General features: G+C 41.0%; 1 protein-coding gene across 1 annotated transcript in view; it reads right to left on the bottom strand.

Moving 5' to 3' along the window:
- Positions 1–27,522, bottom strand: part of rimbp2a (RIMS binding protein 2a) — a 70,973-nt gene that overhangs the window by 7,758 nt on the left and 35,693 nt on the right. The window contains exons 3-21 of the mRNA XM_030743059.1: positions 27,275–27,364; positions 23,223–23,345; positions 19,142–19,246; positions 18,144–18,194; positions 14,987–15,197; positions 13,367–13,524; positions 13,040–13,119; positions 12,826–12,935; positions 10,325–11,143; positions 10,019–10,042; positions 8,744–8,895; positions 7,161–7,934; positions 6,753–6,908; positions 6,341–6,487; positions 4,178–4,280; positions 1,752–1,921; positions 1,441–1,609; positions 1,207–1,307; positions 775–846 (exon numbers count right to left, since the gene is read on the bottom strand). Coding sequence (XP_030598919.1) covers positions 775–846; positions 1,207–1,307; positions 1,441–1,609; positions 1,752–1,921; positions 4,178–4,280; positions 6,341–6,487; positions 6,753–6,908; positions 7,161–7,934; positions 8,744–8,895; positions 10,019–10,042; positions 10,325–11,143; positions 12,826–12,935; positions 13,040–13,119; positions 13,367–13,524; positions 14,987–15,197; positions 18,144–18,194; positions 19,142–19,243 — 3,399 coding nt within the window. The 5' untranslated portion in view covers positions 19,244–19,246; positions 23,223–23,345; positions 27,275–27,364. The remainder of the gene's footprint in view (positions 1–774; positions 847–1,206; positions 1,308–1,440; positions 1,610–1,751; positions 1,922–4,177; positions 4,281–6,340; positions 6,488–6,752; positions 6,909–7,160; positions 7,935–8,743; positions 8,896–10,018; positions 10,043–10,324; positions 11,144–12,825; positions 12,936–13,039; positions 13,120–13,366; positions 13,525–14,986; positions 15,198–18,143; positions 18,195–19,141; positions 19,247–23,222; positions 23,346–27,274; positions 27,365–27,522) is intronic.

The raw sequence follows: 27,522 nt of genomic DNA, 5'->3' as shown, positions 1-27,522 counted from the left end.
AGATCTCAATTAAACTGAGCACTGTCAGGATGTGGACGAATGGGAGGTTAACATCATGGATGTGCAGCCAGCAAATCTGAATCAACTGTGTGATGCTTTTCTCATCATGTCAATATGGAACAAAATCTCTGAGGTATGTTTCCGGCACCTTGATAAATCTGTGCCAGAAAGAATTAAGGTCGTTCTGAAGGCAAAAGTGGACCCAACCTGGAACTAGAAGGTGTACTTAATAAAGTGTCCAGTGACTTTTATTTTGGTGTTTTGTTTAGTATCTACAACAAACTACGTGCCAGTGGCCACATTTCCTAAAAGAAAATGGTGTTTGAAGTTACTGTCAATGCAAGCTGAGCACTTCTTTCTGCTACAGCTTCACAATAAAACCTTCTAACAGGCAAAACATGAGTTGGCTACTGCTAATATTGTTAATCAAATAGGATATTGGATGTTGTTAATTGTTAATCAAAACAATTGCTGTTACCACCAGTCAACTGAAATCTTAAGAGACTGAAGCTTTCAAGGAGCAGTTTCACATTTTAGGAACTGGTTTGATAAAAAGATTAATACCATCTTCATGTCTGTACAGTAGACATAAAACTGTAGCCAATTATCTTAAGCTTACAATAACAACAGTTAATGGGGGGAAATAACAAAGCTGGCTTTGCTTAATGATTAAAAAAAATCCCAGAACTGTTAAAGGATTAACTTCTGATATCTTGCTTGCAAGATATCAGAAGTTAACAGCTAACAGCAGAAACATGGACCAGCAGCACTCACATAATAGAAACCATCTTCATCAATATCTCCATACACGGCAATGATGTCACCGGCGCAAAATGTGAGTTCAGCCTATTGAGATACAGAGATACAGAAAGGGATACACAAATAATGCAATCAAAGTAAAATGTTCACACCTTAGTTCAGTCTAGACAAACAGACTGAATTAAGCTGTAAATTCTGTCTGCTTATATACTACATACTACACTAATTTGCTATTTTTGGATGATTTTGTTTTGTGTGTGTGTTTTTAAGTTTGAGTGAGATTACTCTAATCTGAGACTAATTTTAAAAGCACATAAAAGTGTTTGTAAAAAGATGGAAGTTTAAGGTGGGTTGTAGTAGTTGATGACAATATATGCTATGACAGATGTTTGCACAAAGTGCCCAATAAACATTTGTGCGCTGAGCAGTTCATCCAGTCAGTGATACCTCAACATCAACATTAGGAGAGCTCTCTCTGGGGTCGTAGTCATACAGAGCCACCATCCTCCTGGAGGCCTGATCTCGACGCAGGGCTCTTCTGTTCTGCTCTGAAGGGAATTATAAACAGCATTTTAACAGGAAGCGTTTCGTTACATGTTTTCCTTCATAGTATTTAACCATTTTTAACTGTGTAAAACACATATATCTTCATTTGTGAGCATAAGCATGCTTGTGTGGTACCTATTCTATCCACAGGGGTGCTGAGCGGCAGAAAGCCCTGTTTGATGAGCTGGTCCATGGTTTCTTCATCATCTGCTCGTATCTCTGACACCATGTTACAGGGGATCAGCCCCATCCTGCCCTTCACTTCACCTCTGTAAAACCCATCTGTATCTTTATCACCGTACACCTGATAGGTAAGAGCGTGACAGAGCAGTGTTTAAAGGTCTATTTTCTTTATGATGAGGACCACAAAAGTCATTTCAGTGACATTTGTGTTTATTTTAATAGTTTGGATTCATCTTAAACACTTAAAAATAAAAAACTCCCACCCTAATGATCTGCCCCTCTTTGAAGGGCAGCTCTTCATCAGCTGCATCTGGGTTGGGGGACATGGACAGAGGATCGTAGTCAAAGAGGGCCACAAAGATCCTAAAGAGCTCCTCGGGTTCTGACTCATCATAGTACGTGGGAGAGCGGCGATCCCGATCCCTGTAGCCATCTTCAGCACATAAAAGACAAAACAAAAAAAAATCCCATCATCCAGCCTCACAAGACAATAAACTAATAGAAATATGGCCCAAATACTGAGTAGAAGACATTTACATTACCACATTTCATAATGCAAAGTAAGTTTAAATGTGTTTTTCTACTACTATGATGTAAACTTCTTAAGGGAAGCTAGTGATTGTAAGTCCCTTCAACAAAATTTAAAAATCATTAGCAAAACTTATTGCTGCATACAGTGAACACCAGTTCTGTGATAAGCAAATTCGCGATGCCGTGCTTCAGTCACAGGAAATCAATGAGAGGATCTTAATAAGTCTTACTGATTTGATCATCCAGTATTTGCATGACAGATTTCACTTTTCTCATCGAGCCATAATTGCGCCTCTCACCATGCAGGAAGAAATCTGTGACCCAGTGAACTATTTTCTGCAGCGCGCACACATGCATCCACAAATACACACATACACACATGCTACAGTGCGTGTATATTAATTATTTCTTTTAATATTACGTTTTTTTATGTTTGAATTCATACATGGTGTCGTGCACGAGAAAGAATTCCTTTTTGATGTAAAACCTCATGAACTGTCAGAAACATGCACAAATTAAGTGTAAGAATAATACATTAATAATGCAACAACTAAGTCATCATGAATCATGAATTGTTAATCACATTCATTTCTTAAGCATAACTTCTTTGTGACATCACTGATACACTATCCAATTCAAGGTTGGGGGGCGGGGGGGGGGGGGTTCTGCCTTAGGGCAAGAAGTAGGTCACCGGTCTGTTGCAGGGCTACTGATACACTAATAGTTCACAATGTTTTACATCAATTAATTAATGCTTTTTCATACATAAAATCATGTATGTATTCATAATAATTTATGTGTCCTTACCATGAATGGTTATCAAGTATTCTCTAAGAGACAAATGAGAACCACGGTGCAATATACAGACAAATTGTGACTTATGGGCAAGACAGCATCAGCAACAGACAAGACCCTGACATGCATGCTAAACCCTAAAACGTCCACCTACTAGAGACAGAAACACACAAACAGCAATCTAAACCAACCACACTGCGCCAACCCTCAAAGCCAGAAGAGGTCTCAAGCTGGGGCTGCAGTGTTGTTGTGAAGACCTGTCATGTATTTTGATTCGCCATTCTCACACTGGGAAAATGCCCCACCCAGCAAAGTGTGACACTATGTGGCCAGTGCTTGTTGCTTGAAAATATAAGCTGACAATATTTTTTTTTTTTTTAAAAAAAAAAGCTCAATAACGCAAACTCAAACATCTAAAGAAACAAGAAGCAATGGCAATGTGGTCATTCTTTAGTGCCTACCACTGTCATCTCTTAAGAGTTTCATGCATGATTGGTGTAGTAGGTGTGGCTGTATCACAAAGGGAAGGGTTTTAGCAGGCGTCTGGAGCTCAGTGCAGTGTTGTGAGACATTCCCTGAACAGTCAGTCAATCATTTATCATCTGCAACTGTGGAAATGTTGATCCTGGGCCCAAAGTACTGCTTGCCAGTGGGTCCACCATTTCAATGCAGTGCAGTCATGCTGTTCAACTGTAAGCATAATAATAACTATTATTTTTTTAAGACAAAATTACATTTGCATTTGCAAGTGTCCACAGCTATTTATTGCCGTTTGCCAGGTGCTGGTGGCACTTTTGTTGCCATGCTGTGGTGGTAAAAACAGGACTGCAGGCACATACCATGGGGAGACCTCGTGCCGCCCATGTGCCTGCGGGATGACCACGTCCTGTGTCGCGCTACTCTGCCATAGTAAACATCCTCGGTGATGGGAGAGAGGTTTCCCTCACTGTTATTCTCAGAGGTTACCTCTACAGGAAATACCAGTTAGAAGGTGATGAGGTTACAAATAAAAAAGTCTACTTTCTCCCCCCAAAATGTTAAGTGAAGATTTGTGTTGCCTCCTAAAACAGGTACTAATAAATATGCACTGAACAAATAATGGAAATTTACTGTTGCATTTCTATCCTTTACTGTCAGAGTAGATTAACATATCACTGAGTCCTGCAACAGTGCGCAGCAGTTTAATAATAATAATAATCTCTGGAAGATCAAAGTCAAGGTACTGAAGGGTATGAGCATGGTTCACAGACACAAAGGTGATCTGAAGACACAAAGAAGCTCATGAAGGCTTTAAAAAAGTAACAAATGTTACTGCACTATAGGCACAGAAAACCTAAAAACGAATCTATCTGCCCATACTGACCAATTGAGGGGACCATTAGAGGTCGTCTCTGAGGCTGGGAACCCCCATGATGTACTCGTCTCCCACTATCCCGATCATGGCGGCCTCCAACAGGGGTGGTTGTCTGAAATACACACAAACATAGAAAGCATTCCCAGACATAAAGCATTCATGAGTTGCTCACAGAATCATAGACATACTGGTAAACAGTGCATGAAAAAGTGCACGTCAAACATACTCATACAAACTGTATGTAAACAAAATCATGCAGAACTTACAGGCAGGCACTGAAACAGAGACGCGCACAAGTAGACTCACATTCAGACACGCACAAGCCCATGGGAAATATTACCATTCCAAAATTAAGAAGCAACTAGTGTTCATCATTCTACTCAATAAACTTTGTAAAAATTATTCACTAAAAAAAAGAAAGGTAAAGATACTTGTCGGTGCAGCCTAGGTTACACCCCTCAGCATTACGGCTCCCTTTGTCACGTTAATCTTTGCATCACAGTCTCACTCTTTAGCTCGCTCCAAGTTCTGTCTTCTGTCTGTGTTTTAATCAAATCCAGTCTATTGCTGTTTCACTGCATGGCACTCCAACAGAGAAAAACACAATCTCTCTCTCTCTCTCTCTCTCTATTTCTATCTGTGTTTCTGATAAATTAAAGGAGCTTTCTGGCAGCAGCAAATGGAGCCGCTGGTCCAGACTTTGAAGATTGCATTTTTCTACACTGACATGTTTGTTCACTGAAGTAAAATAAGCTTCTGTAGTTTCTGCGATGACACGATAAAAAAAAAGTAGAATCATTAGCAACTGTGGAGGCATAAAGTCACGTGAAAGCAGCACTGAAAACAGTGGAACACTGGTATCTGCCAACCACACACACACTAATCTGGCATAACATTATGACCACTAACAGGTGAAGTGAATAACACTGATTATTATCATGGCACCTGTTAATGGGTATATTATGGAGCAAGTAAACATTTTGTCCTAAAAGTTGATGTGTTAGAAGCAGGAAAAATGGCCAAGCATAAGGATTTGAACGAGTTTGACAGGGGCCAAATTGTGATGGCTAGAAAGCTGGGTCAAAGCATCTCCAAAACTGCAGTGGGGTGTTCCCAGTCTGCAGTGGTCGATATCTATCAAAAGTGGTCCAAGAAAGGAACATTGGTAAACCAGCAACAGGGTGATGGACATACAGGGCTGCATGGCTGCAGACCAGTCAGGGTGCCCATGCTGACCCCTGTCAGCGCCAACAATGGACACATGAGCAGAACTGGACCACAGAGCAATGGAAGAAGGTGGCCTTGTCTGATGAATCACGTTTTCTTTCTATCACCTGCATGGCCGGATGAGTGTGCATTGCTTACCTGGGGAACACCTGGCACCAGGATACACTACTACATACCACCTACCTAAGCACTGTTGCAACCCATGTACACTCTTTCATGGAAACGGTATTCCTGGTGGCTCTTTCAGCAGGATAATGTGCCCTGCCACAAAGCAGAAATGGTTCAGCAATGGTTTGAGGAGCACAAGTTTAAGGTGTTGACTTGACCTCCAAAATCCCCCAGATTTAAGTCCAATCGATGTGCAGGACAAACAATTATAATCCATGGAGGCCCCACCTCGCAACTTACAGGACTTAAAGGATCTGTTGCTAACAGACAGCAGCGTCTTTGATGGCTGCAAGGCTGCAGACACTTATCTCTTGGATGGGTGTTCTGGAACGCCATTTCGTTATATGTCTGACATATAATGACAATAAACTTGATTCTGATTCTGATTCTGAACATTTGGGTGCCATATAACACAGCACACCTTCAGGGGTCTAGTGGAGTTCATGCCTCAATGGGTCAGGGCTCTTTTGGCAGCAAAAGGGGGACCAACAGAACATTAGGCAGGTGGTCATAATGTTATGCCTGTCTCCATGGTGCCGAAAGATTCAAACCCAGGAGCTTTCATTATCTCTGTCTACGATACTGAGATGGTCAAACCCACTGCATCTGCCCCTCTATCCATGGGCTTTTTTCTTTCTATATAAATTTGAATTAAACTCAGCACACACACTAATAACACATATCAAAAGCAAGGCAGCAGTCTCAGCTGAAGTATCTGTGCCTGTGCAGTTCACTGAATAATAATTAATTTGCTTGGATAAGTGCAAAGAACTGCACCTTGGGTGTGTTGTGCGAGTTGCGTCGACGTCCCTCTTCCAGCTGCATCTCAGAGTACAGTTCCTCCTCATCCTCTTCCATGATGTCAGACAGGTCAGAGCCCCGGCTGCTTTCGCTGTGATAATCTTCATTGTGACTATAGTGAGGCTTTTGGTAGTTACACACACAAACGAACAGACACGATTAAGTCCACATACAAACATATATACATGCACACACCAAACACACATGGATAAGGCCAGCACGCCCACGTGAACACATGTAAAGACACGGGTTGAGGAGTGTGTACGCATGCAACCACTCAGACATACATGCACACACACGTCCAGGCGCACGCATGTGAGGAGGTTTTTCCATTGAAACACGCGCTGGTGCTGAAGTTAAGATCTGTCACTTATCACATGGGTCTTACCGGCCTCCCCAGCTCAGAGCCTCTGAGGAACTCATCAACTGAGGGTCCTCTCCGACGACCACGTGCAAGCCCTTCCTCATCATCCTCTTCCTCATCAGAGTGATGCTGGTGAAATGAATGACCCTGTTCTCCATATCTCCCTTGCCTTCTGTCTCCCTGAAAACATGTATGTATAAATAGGAAAGTAACAAAAACAGTGTTAACAGTGTATTTATGTTTTAGCATACTAAATATATTAAATATAATTTTAGTATACTAATCACAGTTGTGTTATGTAACTAGCTGTGACAGTCTCTCATTTCTATTCTTCAACTATTCTAAATTCACATTGGAATAACAGTTTATTGACAGTTATGTCAAAATGTGTAACATAATTAACTTTAAGCATCTATGATGTTGTCATCAGACCTTGCCGCTTTCTGCTGCCACCCTCTGAGCTGCTTCTCGAGCGATGGCTTTGGCCACAGTGTCTGGGATAAGTGTGCCTCTGGGCTGAGGAAGAATTCTCTGGGGTGAGGGAGACCGTGGATTGGCAGGGGGCGGGGCCTCAAGGGTATGGCCTTGCATGGGCACAGGAGGCTGGGCAGAAGGAGAGCGTGTATGGGCCCAGCCAGGCTGGCCAGGTAGAACAGCTCCCCCGTGATGGGCCGTGTGCTCTTTGGCATCCAGGTCTCTGGCACTTACTGGTCTCAGAGGTATAGGGTGGGGGTGGGGGTGGGGCAGCGGAGGCAGTTGGTGCTGGGGCCTGGGACCCTGGTGGGGTGGGCGAGGCTGGAGATGTAGGGGCTGCGGGTGGGGGTGTGGGAGACGAAGCTGGGGTTGCGGGAGTCCACCTTGATGGGGAAGTCTGGGGTGGGGTTGAACATGTGCAGGATGGGGTGGCAGTTGTTGTCCGTGGGGTGGAGCAGGAAGTTGGGGTGTAGGATGAGGAAGGTGAGGAGATTGGAGGAGAGGTTGGGCATGGGGCTGTGGAGGAGGGCCTGCATGAGGATGCACTGGCGGTGGTAGAGGAAGCGGAGGTAGAGGCACAAGCAGGTTGTTTGGAATGACAGCAACTTGGGAGTCCTGGGATTCTCCCTGGATGGACAGTGTCCTAACGATGACTTCCCTGGCCTCGAGGCATTGAATCCTTGTCAGTTCAACCGTAACATAGTCTGCCATAGGGAACAACACCTCAGCTATCTAGGTTCCAAAAAAAAACAAAAAAAAAACAGTGTTAACATAAACAGAGGCTGCAGTTTCATTTTAACAACAGCTGAAATATTATCAGTCAATTCATTGGAAGTATACAAACATGGATGAATCCAGCTATAAAAATCTGACAGGCCCCATGCATTTTCCTATAGTGTCGAGTAAGTGATTTCACTTAAGGCATTTCCTAGCTAAAATGCCAATATACCTGCTTTAATTTGATTCATTATGCTGGGAAAAAAATGCTCTTAAGTTTTCCACCTAGAGGGGTAGCTCAGAAGCAGGTTTCTACCCACGGTAGTTGAATGTTGATTTACCCTTTCAAGTGTTCTGTGTTGATTTACTTTGGCAGTCACCAGAGGGAGTGAGAGACCTTTTCAAGACATTCACAGCACTCAGACTGAGAGCCCTGCACGAATGCTAATCACAAGTAGGTGGCAGTGCTGTGTGGACTGGTGGCAATGATGACATAATGCCACACTCAGAGGCTGTTAATGTCCCATCTGTGGTGTATATTCTCATGTTCTTCCTGGATTAAGCATGATTAAACATTTCACTCAGTGTTGTAAATACTGTACTGTATTCTCTTACAGCATGTAGATATTTGCAATATATATCCCATATGCTTAGGGTTTATCCACAAACTACTGTAGTTCCTTTTAACAGAGCATAATATATCATGAGCAATGCCTATAAAGCAAGATAAGCGCTGTTTGATCACTAATTATGCCTTCTTTTAAAAGAATGAGATAGTATTAAAATCTAGTCTTGGCAGGTGAAACCAAGATATGCTAACTCACCCTCTGTCCTTTAGTGCAGACTGCGTAACCAATGACATTTGCCCCATTGGATGTGCCTGTGGGAGAGAGGATGGGGGGCTTCCAGCGGACCTGCAGGACCCCTGGAGCCTGCCCACAGAGCACCTGAACATCCTGGGGAGGCATCGGAGGCCCTGGGAGGTAACCAATCCAGTGTAAGAAAAATAATCTCTTACAATTTACCAATTTAATACAAGTAGGATACAAACAAGAGGAGGAATGATGTGAAGCATTCAATCAAATGCACAAATACATACACACACACACTACCATGCACAAAAGTGCCCAGACAAAAAAGAGGAAGTGAGGAGGTAGGGTGGGGTGTGGGCAATTTATAATTTGCCTTGCATCTAAATTCATGATTGCATAACAGCTTATTTATATTTTGTAGAGATACACAGTTCATGCGGACTACTTGATAGTTTGACATTGCTGGTGGGAAACATTCACAAGACACTGCATGTTGTGTTTTGTCATTTAAGTGTATGGTGAGTTATTTGTGCACAACACTAGTATTTCCTAGCCTAACATACTCTTCAGTCAAACTGAAAAATGAAATGATACAGTAGTAGCAGTTTTGCTCAATATTTTCAAAACTCTAATTTAGGTCTCTATTCCTTATATCTAGTATTTTAACACAAAACAATGTGAGCTCCGGGGTCACCCAAAGATACACACTGTTGTCGCCGCATGCAGGGAGACTGATTACAGCTCAATATTTGTTTTCTGATCATTTTGAAAACTGAATAAAACATGCACAATTGCATTCGAGCAGAAGCAAATGCACACTGATAGAAAACGGTAATTTCAGTGAGCAGTGGAGGGGCACTGCTTTATATAGAACTGGTTATGCCAGGCTAGGCTATAGGCTGAGGAAATGACTCATCATAGTAATTATTGATCATATCTTGTGATGCTTGGCAATTCGCTAATTAGTGATGTGCTTTGTGCAGCAAACTTGGGCAAAATTGCATACAAATTTGGTCTCAAAGAACAAATTTTTGTGCATTTTGACAGGACTTGTTTGTAAATGGTTTTCAATCTCAGAAACATATCAAGATGCGATTTTGCCCACATTTCTATAAAACTGCTTATACTGAACAATATGACACAGTCATCCTCTGTTTCATGATATGACCCTCTCTACAAAATGTGTCAAAGCACTAATGGCATCTCTGCCCATTGGCTTCCAAGAGAAAAAGATTGAGTGCTGAAACATATGGGAAACCCAGCCCAGCACTGAAGCTTTGTTCTGACCTGTTCTGCAAAATGGTGTTGGACCTAGACAAAATACAATACACAACAACGACATGGTAAAGAAATGTGGTGCTGTACTATTCTAGAGCACAGTACAATATCATTAGAATTAATATTACATGATGTTTTATATGAGCGTTGACAACAGAATTAATTGAAACAGAACGATAGCATTATATAAATGCTATCTGTGCTGTTCTACATGTCAACCACAAGATTGTTAGAAACATATAAAAGTAATCTTCAGCTGTTAAGCTGTGCATTATTGATATTGTAGCTCTGTGGATAATAATTAACCTTTCTGACCTGCTGCCTGAGTGCAGAACTCCACGCCAGCTTCCTTCCTCTCTCTCTGCTCCAGCGGCAGTTGCCAGGGCACCTGGTGGGGCTGCGCCACCACCGTCACTTTGTAAACTGTCAGGGGCTTCAGGTTGTGGAAGCGTAGTCTATATCTTCCCGGTTTTACCACTGCGTGCTCTACCCCATCTAAGAACACAGTGTGAGCATAGTTACTGTTGCTAGGCAACCAAGAGAGCTCGGCAGTGTCACGCTGAATGTCATCCACGCGCAGACCGCACGGCGCCACCACCACATTGGCTCCCACCAGCAAGGTGCAGCGCAGCTCATCTGATAAGCCCCGGTCGGTGATGCTTTGCACTGACACACGATGAACGCAGCCATCCAGGTCCAGCTTCTCCAGCAAACACTTGGTCCGACCACCATATGGTATATTGGCACGAAGCTCCCCGTCTACTAACACATTGTAGCTAGAGATGTTACCCCAGCCCAAAGGCACTAGTGGAGGCTCCCAAGCCACGATGACGCTCCGTGCCAGCTGCTTGATCAAGGTGATCTTTCTGGGGTAAGGCACAACATCTTCAGCCAGGTCCTCAGGATCCAATGGCCCACCTGTCCCATTGCTACATGGAACCAAGGCATTTGCTGAGCTTAAGAGACCATCCTGGGAGGCACCCCCATCCACAGCCATCAAGGCTAGGGATGTATGCTCAAGTGAGCCCAGGTCTTCCCCTCCCTCTCCACCCTGAATGGCTAGTTTTTCCTTGTCCTGGACAAACTCCACAAAGTTGGAAGGAACAAGTCCTCTTTGGCCATCCAGCAGCTCCCCTGTCATGCATAAACAAGCATAGACACAAAGGTAGAAAATGACTCAAATATGGTCTTCATTTTTCATGTTTATATTGATAATTTAAAAGCATAAAGCTAGCTACCAGTAACTCCTGCTACTATTTAATAAATGTCTCTTTAGGAAAACACAACTTCCCTCTTTGATGCCTCCTGCAAATGTTAAAATTAGGCTTCTCTAAAGGCTGCTTACAACACAAAGACAAAAGGAAAGCAATAACTTGAATACACATAACAATCAGTGAGAGCTTTTTTCCTTGCAAGGTGGGAATGAGTCACTGAGTGAGAGGTGGAAGATATGTAAACATACAGCATGTTCTATTCCCTAAGATGTAAGATTCAGCACAGGTTCTCTGATGCTATCTTTCATACTCCAACACACAACTTAGAAAACACTCCTTTCAACATTTCTAAGAACTTCAGCGTTTGAACATTTCCAGGAACCCCCCCAGAGCATGTAGATGCTGCGGTCAATGCAGGAAAAAAAGTGCTTAGATTTGCAGTGGGTTTTTCCCCAAAGGCAATAAGTTTGTCTTCAACAAAGCTCCCTATCATCTTTTCCTTCAATCCCTTTTTCCACAGAGGCCTGGGGGACCTTAAGACCATCTTGGTGTGTCTGTACATGTGTATCTGAGTGAGTGTGTGTTGTTTGTGTGTGCTGATGATTAAGCTGAGCCCTGCTGGATTAGTCATCAAACTAAAAGAGACCAAGGTCCCATCCTGACAACAGCTTGGTATGTAGTCCAAGTCTCCCTCCTGTGTGGTAAATACAGGGACCCTCAACAATACCATGCAATCTGACCGCACGCAGCTAATGAATCACGCCAGCTGAGTCCTACTGTGTCTATGATGGGCTGTGCTGGCTGCAGGATTGCTAGCAAGAGGGATTAGGATTGCTTCTGATGGAGAAGCCTTCATAATTCTAAAGAGATTAGACAGAGAGTCACTCCAGCCACCAGTTATAAAAAAGTACACAGAAACTTTTCTTGGTGACACCATGCACTGACAAAGCGACAGTCACAGGATGAATATAGCCAACAAGCATATGATGGGCATATTCTATATCAGGGTGACAAAAGCTGCCATCATTGCAGCATTGTTTACATAAATAACTGCATCAGCATTGCATTTAGATTTTGCTGTATTGTCACATCTGGCACATATACTTAACACAACATAATGTAAAGAGGCAGCAAGGGTACAAAACGCATCAGACACACCTTGCATCACTGTACACATACAGCAACTTTACCTATACCACATGCCGCACAGTGTGGTGTATGTACAATACGCTGCATGTTATAGTCAAAGCACTACAGACATAAACACGATGATGCAGGAATTAAATAAACAGAGCAACTCCAGTGAGGAATAAATGCGAGCTGACATACACTACTTGGTATTTTTGTGTCATTTTCAGACAATACGTAATGGTGCATACACTTGTTTTCACCGTCAAGCTGCATCAGCTACAGCAGGCAAGCACTTAGGAAAAACTGCAGACTACTGAATAGAAGAAAACACATCCTCCTCTACAGAAATGTTTGTTTTATTTTCAGATTTTTGTGATTTAGGACCATGCCAGAATTTGACTTGCCTCTTAGTGCCAGTGGTGTATTACACCTGAAAATCAGCTTCAAACACAACCGTTGTGTACTGCTCACCTTCATAGAAGCCGTCATCATCCATGTTTCCATACACATACAGATACTTCCCAGCCACAAGGGGGAGTTCTGCTTCAGGATGCTCATTTGGTCCATCATAAGGGTTGTAACTTAAAGAAGCAAAGACTTTTTCATTAATTTTTGAAGGAAAATGTTCACAAACTTAAAGATAAGATGTGCAGTAAAATCAATTCTTTGAACTTGTCTTATGCACCTGTAACGGGCAGTGCAAAGGCGGACCTGGCCTGTGTAGCGAGATTTGGACCTGGGTGATGGGCTGGCCTCATCCTCCATCTATACATAAATGAGAGCATTACATTAAAGGCAAGTGTGACTGGCAGTGATAAGTGACCTTGCTATATTATATTTAAGAAGTATCAGTTTGTAGCAACTCTTGAACTATTAATTTTCAAGATATTAATATGTGAGTCAACCTATGTTAAATATGTTCATTATTTATAACAATTAGCATAATAGGTTATCCATGCATTAATCATGAATGTGATATTTTTTGGATGTGGCATCAGACCCACAGACCCACCTCTGATGAGGTAAACTGTCGGGGGTGGATGGGGTGGTCTGTTATCACAGTGCTGGATTTGACAGACAGCAGTTCTGGTGGTTCTCTGTCTCCAGTCTGCGGTGTGCAGGGCAAGAACTGGGAGATCAGCAGCGGCGTGTCTGCCACACTCTCATCACCTGGGAGACATTGATTTCCATAGCAAATAAAGAGTAACTACCTTTCCTTCCACACCCATTTGGTGCTCTTTCAAGCAAAGCCATTGATCTCCTTTTGAAGCGAGAGTACAGCTAACATCCTTCATTTGGAAGGCTATTCCACCCCTATCAGCCTTTCCTATTTGCAAAACAGACTTAAAAATAAAAATGCAGGAAATACAAAACAGAATTCCCTGAGGAAATTAAAAATAAGTAAACAACACAGATCAACTGCATCACTGCGTTCTTGTGGTCTGTATGTAATATTATGCATTAGCACAAAAGCACAAGTGAATTCTGCCTGAAGTGAAGAGACAGATAAAACAGGATTTTCAGCACTTCAAAGACCTTTGGTTTGTGCCAGACTGTATAAATCTACATCACTGATACGGCTCTATTTGCTACCTCTGCAGATTGCACTATGTGTTGTTAGAATACTAATGTGTTAAATTACATTCATGGCATACATCAGGTCTGTGATCAAGGGCAGATATTGATCATGAATAAGCTCTATCACCATTAATGGTATCCACCTCTGGTCAGAAGTGAGTGGATCCAGCTGTAATGTGAGCTGTCTGGGGATTAGATCACTCTGTTTCTCATTTTATCTGATCATAAGCCTTTTGATCTCAAGTTATTTTGTAGATGCTTTTAACTGGAGAGCATACATTTTTTAGAATGGTTAGACCCGACTGGTACTTAACTATTTAACTCTACTAGTCTTAGTAACAGTTACTTTATATTACACATTTACATTAGCACACACAAAACCACACTCACGATCAAGTAAATACATCAAACCATTCAATTAAAAGAGAAGAAAGTAATACTCTGAGTAAACTTGAGATTGACTTTCTTCAGAACAAAATAAAGTTTATAAATCTTTTTCTCAGAATTGTGACTTTAATCTTGGACTTCTGATTTTTTTTTTTTTTTTTTGCAGAACTATAAAAAAAAAAAATTAGTTTAAATTTGTGTTCTGACATTAAAGTCTAGAATTCTGTGAAAAAAGTTATGACCCAAAACTATTATTTTCAGTGGCCCTGATCCTCTTCCTCTTTCTACCACTGTCGTGAACTGAGGCAATCTGGATGAAGTCACAGATTTGTGTATCAGTTACCACTGCACCGAGATGTGCAAGCGGCAGCATCTGTGTGTCTCCCTCCCCTCACTCCCAACCAGTCATGGCAGATGACTGTCCCTCCCTGAGCCTGGTTCTGCCGGAGGTTTCTTCCCGTTAAAAGGGAGTTTTTCCTTCCCACTGTCACCAAGTATTTGTTCATAAGGGGTCATCTGATTGTTGGGGTTTTCTCTTATTATTGTAGTGTCTTTACCTTACAATATAAAGCACCTTTAGGCGACTGTTGTTGTGATTTGGCACTATATAAATAAAACTGAATTGAATATGTTGTCATATAAACTTTGGCTGTGAGATGACACCCACCTGTGTCTGGTTGAGCTTCAAATCCAACAATGGCCTGCAAGAGTTTCTTCTCTGGTGAGGATGGGATCTGGGAATCTGGAATCTGGGTGGTATTAATTTTAAGGATATTCACAGGTTCTGACTGCAGGCGGAAATTCAGCAGCTCTTTGGACAGCTGGTGGAAGTGTTCACTGTGTGACTCGCATTTCTGCTCCAGGTCACGAACCTTGACCTTTGGTAGATAAGAAAAAGAGTAGAAAGTATTGTGAAGACTGAGAAAAAAAGCTTGGGAGGTAAAGGATGACAATTTGTAGTACATTATCGATAAGGCTCTTCTAAAGAATAGCAGTTTTAGCTATTATTGGTAATCTAACACTAAGACCATAGAAAGAGATCCCTTAAGGGACTTTTCAGAGCTTTAGCAGTGTCTTATTTTGAATCTTTAGCAGTCTAATCAAAGCATGTGGAAGTGTAGATTCATCTGCTGATATGGTTAAATTCTGATAACAAAGCCTGAGCACAGCATGATGTTATATCATACATATCTTGTCAGAGGAAAACCTAGTGGGGGAACAGTGAATAATAGTTGTAGTCAGTTTTGGTCATATGGAATATAATTTTTGGTGGTTAAAGGAAAATTCAAAGAGGAAATGAAAGGTGATGGAACTAATCAGGGAGGGAAATAAATACCTGAAACATTCTGTCCTTATTGTTCTGCTCAGACAAAAGGGGGAAATCAGAAAACAGTAAAGAAAGAAAAAAAAAATGCACACAGAACCAAATATTAAAAAGTGCAAAGGAAAGGGAAAAAAAACATGAAAAAAATGTGTATTTATCAGCTAGAGTCAACACAAAAATAATACAAATATGTTTGTGAAACTGACTTATAAGGACAAAATAACTGAGAAAGGAAAACATATAAGGATTTGTTTATTTCCCTGTTTATTCACACCTACAGACAGCGCAGCTATGCCTTCCCTCCTGTGGCCACGTTTGCCCATAACTGTAGAGAAACACGCCTGTGAAAGAGACTAAATGATTCAGTGGATTTCTAGGAAGAGAACTCCTTGACAGTAGGTTCAATTTCTCTGACCAAACAGTTTTTCTGAGCCAAACTCGGTCTGCTTCCTCAGTAAAATCGTATTAGAGCACTCCAGATGGATAATAACGTGACCTCACTTGAACCGCTCACAAAGGAGTCTGCAATATATTGTTGTGGCAAAAGGATTTAAAGTAAAATGAGAAAATAATTTTTAAGTAGATGAGCCAGTGACAAGCAACTTAGAAGACTGCGATGAAACAGCAGGTCAGCGATTTTCATCAGAGAGAAAACGTGAGCCTGGGTGCTGCATTAACACAACTACTAAACAGATAGAGAAGTTTGGAGTGATATTTTACACAATAACCTAAAAAGAGATGAAAATCTGAGGCAGAAATATGACTGCAAGCACAAAGGATAAGCGACTGTCTGAATACTCTGGTGTATGAATCACAAACTGATGTGGAGTATTGGAAAAAACTACACAATACTGTAGCTTTTGCTGATAAGTGCTTTACTGGAAGAAAAAAAAATCACTTTCTTTTGGGACTTCATTAAAAGAGTGTCCAGAGCCTCAACATATCCATGTGTCATAAGTTAAAATTCAGAATAAACCTATGCAGTTTCCCTCATATGGCTCAACATTAAAACCCTGTTTGTCCACCCACGCAGCTGCTTTCAATTAGCCTGATTAGATGTTGTTGAAGGGCTATGTAGGCGTGTGCAGACTGTGCCTGTTTTTAACATCTCTCTTTATGTCTTGCCAGTTTTAATGTCCCAGTTAGTCCAGGAAAAGTCACGTTTTTATCATTTCTATTGGTAAAAGCAATTTACTTAATTCAAATAATTGCCAGCATCTCTCTATTCAGCTTCAGCAGAGATGAAGTGATTACTGAAAACGGTGTGGGTGTGAGTCGTGCAGTTTAACTAATACATTAATTTGACAAATATATCTGACTCATTTTTTTAGCCCCAATTGTAGCATGGTTCTGTGGATGGCAATGCTGGTTGGTGTTGGCCCAGGCTAAAATATATCTTACAAACTACTGTATGGATTCCAATGAAAATTTGTGTAACATTCATGAGCCCATGACTTTTCTTGTAGCAGCATCAACAGGTACAATTTTTGACTTTCAAATATCTGGGAAAAAACTGTCTCCCCTGTATAGCATCAACCTCCAGGGCTGGAAAATGAGACAGAAAATTGCAGTTCCTCAAATTGCCACTTGAGGCTGACCCCAAAAATAAGTCAGCTTTCACTGAGTACAATTTAAAACTCTCACTTTTAGAACCCAACTTTGGACTTTGAGACCATCTTTATGGTGTATCTGTGTCTCTTACAGTGCTTTTAATACATCAGACAAATAGTATGGCTTGTTGCGTGGTTGTCTTGTGTCTCCACAATGCACCCATTCAGTGCACCTTCAGTGCACTCCACTATCTCATTTAAATATGGCCACTTGTGGTGCCCAAAATTTTTTTTTGATTTTATGCATGAAACAAGAGGCAGCAGAGTTTATAGCAGGAGCCACCTGAGAGCCATGGTGTCATCGTCAACTCTCACAACAAGGCTTCTCCGTTTATGCACACCTAACTTCTGCTTCTGCTTTTTGCTTTTCAGTCCAATCACTATTACATACAGTACTATTAAGGTAAACTGCAGGTACTTTCAATACAGTTGGATTAACAGAAAGAAAAATGGATCTTTGCAGATCAGCTCTGGCTGTAGTGTTACTTGATATTTAGTAAATATTAGTATGTTTAACTAAAAATATAATAAATATTGTCCCCAATAAAGTCAGCTTAACATTGCCATTGTGTCGATGTGTCATAAGACGTGTTTCTGTTAGCTTTTAGTTCGATGCATGAGTGCCTTAGTACAGCCAGACAGGATGTGCTACAGTAGCTATCTTGCTAGATAAGCTAGCTTCTTACATTCATAAGTATTTTTCAGACGTTCTAAAAAGGAGCGCCTCGCCACTGACTCATCCATGTTTCTTTGTTAACGCCCCACATTTAATACTACATGAACCATCTTGAGGATGTGTTTTGATTCATCTGCTTTAAACAGAAAGCTCCACTATGTTTAATAAAACACAGCACTCCAGTAAACATCAGGGTTTGTTCAACTTACTGTACCTCTAACAGGTGTACTGCTTCCTCATGCTCTTGGTCAGTTTGAACCCAAGCCTGCAGAGAACACACAGAAACACACAATGACAGCTGACACTGTGATCACAGTCCATGAGGTAGAATAGATGGTACATAGCTGACATACTGTACTGTCAACCCAATACCCTGGCAGAGGCTCACTGGTTCATCAAACTGCGCTGGTACTTGAAGAGATGTCTACCTCTGATGGTAGAGCTCCAATAAGCAGAAACTGATTTATTTTAGGGTATGTTAGTGTTCAAGTAGTGGCTGTTAAAGGAAGTAAAATTAAACCCACTCCTGAGCAACTGTACGAATCAATTTGACTCTGTTTGGACAATCTACATCTTTTTGAATGTTAATGACTCTCTTTTGAACAAACATCAGTGGAAAAAATGGGACCAAAATGAGACAGACAAATCTCACAGAGTTCTGAGAAAAGAGACACTATTCATCATCTTAGACTGTGTGGTCTAATCCAATAGATATTTCATATTATTTGAGGCAATAGCATAAGAGAATTTTAATTTGGCTGTTTTGGAAAGCTTATGATACAGGCAGTAAGTAGTGAGTAGGAATTCATGTACACATGTATATTCTGGTCTACAAAATATCAAGAAAGAATACAACAACTACAACAGGTCAGATTTTCATGCTGAAAGTTGCAAGGTGTATAAATTTATCAACAACTACAAAGGCAACATTTTTAGCATTGTTCTTTATCACACGATCAAAGGGACTGCAGCTGGATCTGCATTTGTAATAAAATCTGCTGATTTGGGGACAGGCTTTATGAGGTCTTTGTATTTTCTGATACAGTAGCAGTGATTCTGTGACAGTGATTCAGCATAAAGTGGCTTACTAACACATCAGTGTCCAAACTCTGGCATGAAATCACTACACAAAAATCAATTACCACGGAGGGATATGCCTGGAGTATTGAAAGTATACACTTAAATTTTGGCTTTTATAAATTATGGCCATACCTTTTGCAATTGATTGATCTCCTTCTGCTTGGTGTGAAGGGCCACCAAGGCTTGCTCATGCTCTGTCTGTAACTGTTGCTTCAGCTCTACAGCCTCATGCATATGCTGGGGAGAAACAGAGGAATCAGGAGGAGAGATGATTTCTAACACTATCGCAATAAAATACTACCCAACAGCAATTTTTTGTTCCACATGATGACTAAACTGAAACAGTATTCTCACATTTCAAAACCTTTGAGCAAGTCTATCCTGCAGTGGGCCTTTCTACCACCCTAGCAAGAGCCCTTAAGGAATCTGAACCCTGTCCATCTGAGTTAGCAATATTGCACCCATTTTTTTCTAGAAAAATGAAGACTGTTTGAAATATAGGAATAGCCAGAGTCTTGTTGCGTCAGGTTCAGTGTAATAAATCCCACAAATTGAAGTGAAGCATCGCCTAATCCTCAAAGATTAAACCAAGCAATTCATTTGAAAGGTTGCCAAGAGTAGGATAAGAATATTAATACCAATTACCACCTAGTTTATGTAAAAGGCTGAAGTAGAGGAAAACAGCTTGCCTCTATATGACAACTTCAAGATCTCCCTACCAGCAGCCCGAGCTTAGTAATTAGCACACTGCATCTTGCTTGTCTAAGGTCCAATTTTGCATCCTCACATACAATCTCACTTAAGAGGCAAAGGAAGTGAAGAGTAGAGTGTTGTGTAGCACTGGTAGCATATAGAGTAGCATACTCTATACTCTGCACTGACTCACACAAAGCTGTCACACATAGTTGCTCACGCTGATCCAAATCTACCCTTTGCCAAATTAGCCAAGTCATGACTATACAGTATCTATGCATGAAGTCACGGCCAGCTGCCACATCTTGCAGAAACAGAATTAAGGCCATAGGATGTCTCTGTGAGCTTAAGAAGAAAAGACAGCTTAGAAAGCTCTGACATTCATATTTTTTTTCCCTGTGTTCTTTCTCCCTTGAAAAAAGAAAATCTTCTTTACCTCCTGGAGTGGCTTCGAGGTGTCCTGAGCAGGCAGCCACTGCTTTGCATAATCACGGAGAAGCTCTAAGCTGCAGAGGACCGGGGTAGCTGAGAGGCTGTCACTGGAGCCTTAGTGAAACTACTTTTTTAACCCTTGCACACTCAGACAAGAACTGATGGTCATACCTGCATTTTAACACCTTATGGTGTCATTTAAAAAAAAGATCTGAGATGCTCCACTTCATCTACTTTGTTTCACTGATTACAATTTCAAATACCTGTCCTTACAAAAGCTTGCTCCTCCAGCCCTTAGACTACTGCAGAGCTATCCAAGGCCTACACTGCATGATGTGGACTCGAGGCCTTGAAGACTGGACTCACATTAGATTGAAAGATGCAAAAGAAAGATGCTGATGCTTCACTTGAACTCGACTGCTGTGCTGTTTGACTTATTTGAGACGTTAATCAAAATAGATTTTATTTAACGTGACATTAAAAGCACATGGCATCAGCTACCGGAAAAAATGCAACTGACTCCCTATAAAGCTTATAATGTCTTGTGAAGTGACTTAGAACTACTGTCAAGGACTTGAGGCTTGACCTGATATTTGCTTTTGAGAAGTTTCAGACATGATGTGGGGTGTCCAGTGTCTTGGCTGTCTCAGAAGACAGTCTCACTTTTCAACATCAAGAAACTGATTGTGTTCCTGCAGAATCAAGAGGAAGACACTGGCTGCCAAACTGGGAAAATCTGTCCACAGATCATTTTAGTGGAGTAAACTTTTTTTTTTTTCTGGTGACTCCCAAATCCAGCTGGAAGATAGATGAAGGATGGACAGGCCAAGTAGTCAACTTTCCACCACAGCACTAAGCATCCTGCACAATTATTAAGACTCTGGAAAACTACAGTCTGTATTTACCTCGGTTGACACACAGTCATGCTTTACATGAATTGGCCAAGGTCTGATATTCCTGCAGATTATTAAAATAGAAAGCCAGGAAAGTGGATAAAATTAATCAAGGTCACCTTCAAGGTTTACTTTTAATCATATTCAGGAACAAACATTTGAAATTATTTACCTCAGGAGGCTTCCACTGATTGCCCTGATATATGTTTTTCTTAAAGACTTTGAGTCTCCCAAAATTTCACAACAAAGGTGAAAAGTCCACCATAAACAGAAGCCCTGACCTTCATTTCTTCTTCTTTTTTCAGCTGCTCACTTTAAATGGTAAATAGACTCGTTCCTATATAGCACTTTTCTACTCTACATGAGCACTCAGAGCACTTTATACAGCATGTGTCAGTCACACAAGCACTTTTCTACATCTAAGTGCTTTCTATCTAACATTCACACACATAATCACACTCTGACAAACGCATTGCAAGCAACTTGGGGTTCGGTATCTTACCCAAGGATACCTTGGCACGCAGACTGGAACAGCCAGGGATTGAACCACCAACCTTCCTATTAGCAGATGACCTGATCCACCTCCTGAGCTGCAACCACCCCATGGCTGCTGTCACACCAGCCCTCTGCACGTCCTCCTTTACTACATCCATAAACATTCTCTGGTGTCTTCCTCATTCCTCCTGCCTGGCAGTTCCATCTTCAACATCTTTTGCCCAGTATATCCACTCTCCTGCCTCTGCACATGTCCAAACCATCTCAGCCTTGTCTCTCTAGCTTTGTCGCCAAACTGCTCAACCTGAGCTGTCCCTCTGATGTACTCATTTCTAATCCTGTCCCTCCTGGTCACTGCCAACAAAAATCTTAGCATCCTCACCTCTGCCACCTCTACCTTGGCCTTGTGTCTTTTTGTCAGTGTAACATGAGCCATAGCCACAGACAAGAAAAAAAAAACAATACAAAATACAACTGTTTTTTTGTTTGTTTGCTTCTCTGGGTTTTTTTTTTTTTTTTTTACAAAAAAGTTCTGTGTCTAGTTAAATTGATTGTTCCCCTTAAACACAAGAGCAACAGGCCGTTTATGTTCATGCCTTCTATACTGACTGGTGTTTTAATTCTCACACAGGACTGTGACCAAAAAAAAACCAAAGGTATTTTTATGTATTCTTTCATAATGTTTTTCCACCATCTCTGCTTTCTCCACCCACATTATCCTGTGTAATTTTCTCTAAATAATTTCTTTGTCTCCATAATCAATGCACAATGAGAAAGTGACAAAGATTTCTTTGCTGTATCGGGGAGCTGGTCAGTTTTTCTCATGTGGGTACATTTCGCTCTCAAATATCCTGACAGACAGACAATCGATAGGAGATGCAGGGAGGCGAGGATTTGTAATGAGAGTCCCTCTCGCAGCGCAGTGAGACAGTGTCTGATTACTATTGGCAGACCAGAACACAATAAAGAAAAGAGCCATGAAACCGGTGACACCCCACCTCATGTATTGCCACAGTTTCCTTCTAAAGTTTTCTGAGGGCACAAATGCAGGGGAAATAGGAATATTTCCAAAAGACTCACAGTAAATTTGGGCCTGAAAAATCAATTATGATGACTGGTATGAGACCCAGTGAAGTGCACACATGATGGATTAACAGGGTGAAGATGGGAACGCTGGAGAAAGAAAGATTAATATAATGTAAAAGATGAGGTTTAGGCTTGAGTCTTCACATCTTGTCCACTCATAAGTACAACATGTGTGTGGCTAACCTTATAGACAGATTATTTTGTGGTCTTTTGAACTAAATTTAGACTTAAATAGATGCATATAGCCTAAGTAATAACTGCAAATAATTAAATTTAACCTCTGTGGGAATCGTAGATATGACAATATAAGAAATGACAAACTGAATGAAATCCTTAATCCAAAAATAACACTGAGGAATCCAAATTTGATATTAAGTTAACTTGAGGTAGCCACATGCTTTCTTTCGCCCAACATTCTTCACCATAACTGAAGCCAATAATGATAGCTCATGAGAAGGATTTGTCAAAATTTCCATTGTCAAACTTATATAAACTATATGCTATGAAAGAACAATCAACAAAGGAATTCACTTGCAGAGGGTCTTGTATAGATACAGTACCAGTCCAATGTTTGGACACTGATATTTGTTTATAAGAGCAAAGATTTGTCTCACCTTTAAAACCTGTTCCAGGTTATTCACTTTGTCCTGGAGTTGGCTCCTCTGCTCCTGGGCTACGTCTCTCTCCTGACTCACTACAGCAAAGGTCTGTCTCAGCCGGTCATAGTCAGATTGCACCTGCAAAAATTTGAATCATAAGATGAATACAGACACAAGGAATGTAAAGACAAGAAACAAGAGAAGGTTAAGGGGATTGTTAAGTAATGGATTAAAATAATTGCGGTGGGGGTGGGGGTCAGCAGCAAAAGAAGCAAAGAGAAAACCCCCAACAAAGTGAAGAAAGAAAACACTTCAATATCATCTTTGCTTTACTTGAAGAGTCTCAGAATGTAGTCTGTTTTATAAAGAGGAAAACAAGCATGCAATTTTTATGAGGTTTGTTCTTGCAGCAGACCTCCTTTTTACATTTATGAATAGAGGCTGCACTTTTTGTGGCTGGAGGGTTGATTGAGAGTTCACAGTTTGAAGAGAAATTAATCAGCACATTTCCATTTAGTGTTGATGAGACAGCGCTGCTGACTTGAGCGTTTCTGCCTCTCGTCTCTTTGTTGGTCAGAGGCCTTGAGCTAAACTGGTTCCTCTAAAGTTGGTCTCAAAGGACTGAGCTCAACCACACCTATCATCTCATTAATTAACACGGCAGATGAGAGCACAATAGATAAAAAAAAAAGTACATTCAGCTTAACAGTGATAAATATTTATATTTTATCTAAGAAAAGGAACATTTTATCTAGAGATCAGTTATGTAGATACTGGTGCTACTAATTAAACTAGGCAAGGACATACGTTCAGTTTCTTACTCAAGGATAAACATTCTTTACTTAATATTTATATTTTTACTGTGCCTTTGTCTTGATTGCCCTTACAAGCCAATCACACTCATTTATACAGTATATCTGGCACGACTGCACACACGTTTGCCCCACTTTCTTTTCATCTCTGTGGCCACCTTGTCAGTGAACAGATGGCATCGTTTTCTGTGACACTTTGGAGCAAAAGCTCCGAGCAGAGTCCCTGGACACATGTCAGATCTGTCCCCTCTGTGAAAGTCACAATTAGCGCCAGAGCAGCTAATCGCCTACCATTACAAATGGTCACTGTCTCTCTTTATGGGTCTGTCTCAGTGTTATGTATTGGTATGGGAAGTCAGGAAACCAGGGGGCCTGCCCTAGTAAAAACACAATAATAAGAAACAGAAATGTAGTAATAGATACCACATATGTACTTGAGAAAGAAGCCTTGTTAAGCGCCTTGAGGCGACTGTTTGTTGTGATTTGGTGTTATATATAAATAAAATTGAATTGAATTGAAGACCACAAAGAAATTACACAAAATGCAATATTGTGCATTTTGAGCATCTTGAGCCACCCTCAATTCTTTTGATTTTGTTAGGAAAATGGGAAATAGGTACAGTGATTTATTGAAATGTGCAAACATACATAGAAATACAGTATATAAGGCAAAAACGGAGTTTGTACAATTCTAATGAGTTTAAAAGTCAATATTTGGTATGACCATCTTTATTCCTCAACACAGCATCAACTCTCTTAGGCAGCTTCTTCTAATTTCTTTAAGTAGTCTTCAGGAACAGTTCTGCAGGCTTCTTGAATGACATTCAAATCTCTTCTTTGGATGCTGGCTGCCTTTTGTTCTGTTCTTTGTTGAGATGATCCCAGGTATGTTTTTGATGATATTCAGGTATGTTTTTGGTGCACTGGCAGTGTGTTTGGGATCACTGTCATGCTGAAAAATGAAGCTGCTATCAATTTCTACATGGTGTTGCATGCTGGATTCGAATCTGACTTTACTTTTTTCTGCATTCATAATTTGATCAATTTGATAATTTGGCAAGATCTCCAACACCACTGGCTGAAATGCAGCTGCAGACATGACAGAGCCTCCACTGTGTTTTACAGATGACTGTAGACACTCACTGTTGTACCTCTTTCTTGACCTCCCTAGAAACCAAAAATTTCAAATTTGGATTCATCACTCCATGAGACCTGTTGCCACTGATTTTCAGTCCAGTTCTTGTGTAATTTGGCATACCTCAGCCTTTTCTCCCTGTTTCCCTTCCATAAGAATGGCTGTTTGACAGCTACCCTTCCACTCAGAACATTTCTAATGGTTTTCGGCTAATAGATCTTTGGGGATTAGCTTGCTGGTGGTGCTCAAAAAGAATTAAAGAAATACTTTGTAATCAGAGTAGAGCATCAAGTCAATGAAACTTCTAGGATATTGGTCTAGTGGCAGAGGGGGTTGTTGATTTGTTTCAGCTGCTTTGGTGTTACTGAAATTAACAACAGTTGCACTAGAGGGGCAACAATGAGACAACCCCCAAAAAAGGAATGATTTTACAGATGGAGGCCACTGACATTTTTTTCCCTCCTCATCTTTTCTGACTGTTTTTTTTCACTAGTTTTGCATTTGGCTAGAGTCAGTGTCAATACTGGTGTCACACAGGTAGTCCAACTCCTCCAGGATGGCACATCAATACATGCCAATGCCAGAAGGTTTGCTGTGTTTCCCAGCACAGTCTCAAGAGCATGGAGGAGATTTCAGGAGACAGCCAGTTACTCTAGGAGAGCTGGACAGGGTCATAGAAGGTCCTTAACCCATCAGCAGGCCCGGTATCTGCTCCTTTATGCAAGGAGAAACACAATGAGCACTGCCAGAGCTACAAAATGACCTCTAAGAGGTCATTGGTGTGAATGTCTCTGACCAAACAATGAGAAACAAACTTCATGAGGCACCCAGCATCCTCTAGTAGGCCTTGTGCTCACTGCCCGGCACCATGGAGCATGACTGGCATTTGGCATAGAATACCAGAATTGTCAGGTCCACCACTGGCACCCTGTGCTTTTCACAGATAAGAGCAGGTTCACCCTGAGCACATGTGAGAGACATGGAGATTATGCTGCCTGTAACATTATTCAGCACGACCACTTTGGTGGTGGGTCAGTGATGGTCAGGGGAGACATTTCCATGTACGAATGCACAGACCTTTACAGGCTAGTCAACAGCACCCTGACTGCCAGTAGATATCAGATGAAATCCTTGGACCCATTGTCAAACCCTACACTGGTGCAGTGGGTCCTGGGTTCTTTCTGGTGCATGAACATGCCCAGCCTCACGTGGCAAGAGTACCATTTTGAGCTGCTGCAATGAAATTTCGCCAAAATGGACTAGCCTGCCGAATATTTTTTTTCACTTTGATTGTTGATGTGTCTTTGAATTCGGCCCTCTGTAGGTTGATAATTTTCATTTCCATCAAACAATGCGGCATCCCAGTCCATACCAGTAAAGATATCCAGCATTATTTTTTTCCCTCATTGAAATCAGATGTGGTTTCAAAGTGTTTTTTTTTTTTGTTTTTTTTTTGAGCAGTGTACTATTTTATCTCTGTGAAACTGTCTTTTCTCTGGCTTTCTTTTTTTTTTCTTTTTTCCTTTTTTTTTTTTTTTAGACTCAACTAAAAAAAATGAGAACAGGCTGCTAGTAACAAAAAGCCAAAAGATAAAATTTAATTTTGGTTCTTTGCTCAGTTGCCTGTTATGTGTAGACACAACACTGGAGCCTTTTTTTTTATCTGTGAATGATTCATAGGTTTGTTTAAAGTGGCTTAACAAACAAACAAATAAACAAACAACATTCCTCTGGAAATGGTCAAGAAGGACTGGAATGAAAATGTGTAAAAAAGCAGGAAATGTCCAAAGAAAAACTTTGAAAGACCTTCAGAAACCCTGGAGAGCTAATGCTGAAGACCACTTTAAAAAATATCAAAAGGAAGTCTGGTTCCTTGGAAGCCAAATATAAAAAAAAAAGACCTCAAGACTTTTGAGGAGATCAATCTGATGTGCTGTTCTGAGAAGATGGATAATAAGTTCCAACATATGACTGTACCATTTTTAAACCCACTGTGATTGTGTGTGTTTATTTGTTTGCTTGTTTCTGCATCACTGATACAGAAAAATTCATCATCACATCATTGATCATCATGTGTACTGTCAATGCATGCTTGTACAGTGCATGTTTGAATGCTTCACCTGGTCATACTTGGATGCCTTCAGGTGGTGGTTGATCAGTTCAAGGTTCAAACGATTTTTCTCCTGCAAGGCAGCATGGAGCTTTGCTTTCTGAGGAAAAGAGACAAACAAAGAAAGAGTTGAGTGTCTTGTTGCATCATGTATGCAAGTCACACAACAAAACTCCACCTTAAAAATATTATATAAGCGACAGACGAAAGACTTAGGTCAGTGTTGATCCCTCCCTCCATATGTATGCACATGTGTGT

This window comes from Archocentrus centrarchus, chromosome 12 (genome assembly GCF_007364275.1).
Source record: "Archocentrus centrarchus isolate MPI-CPG fArcCen1 chromosome 12, fArcCen1, whole genome shotgun sequence".
NCBI lineage: Eukaryota > Metazoa > Chordata > Actinopteri > Cichliformes > Cichlidae > Archocentrus > Archocentrus centrarchus.
This window is presented reverse-complemented; position numbering and strand designations above follow the sequence as displayed.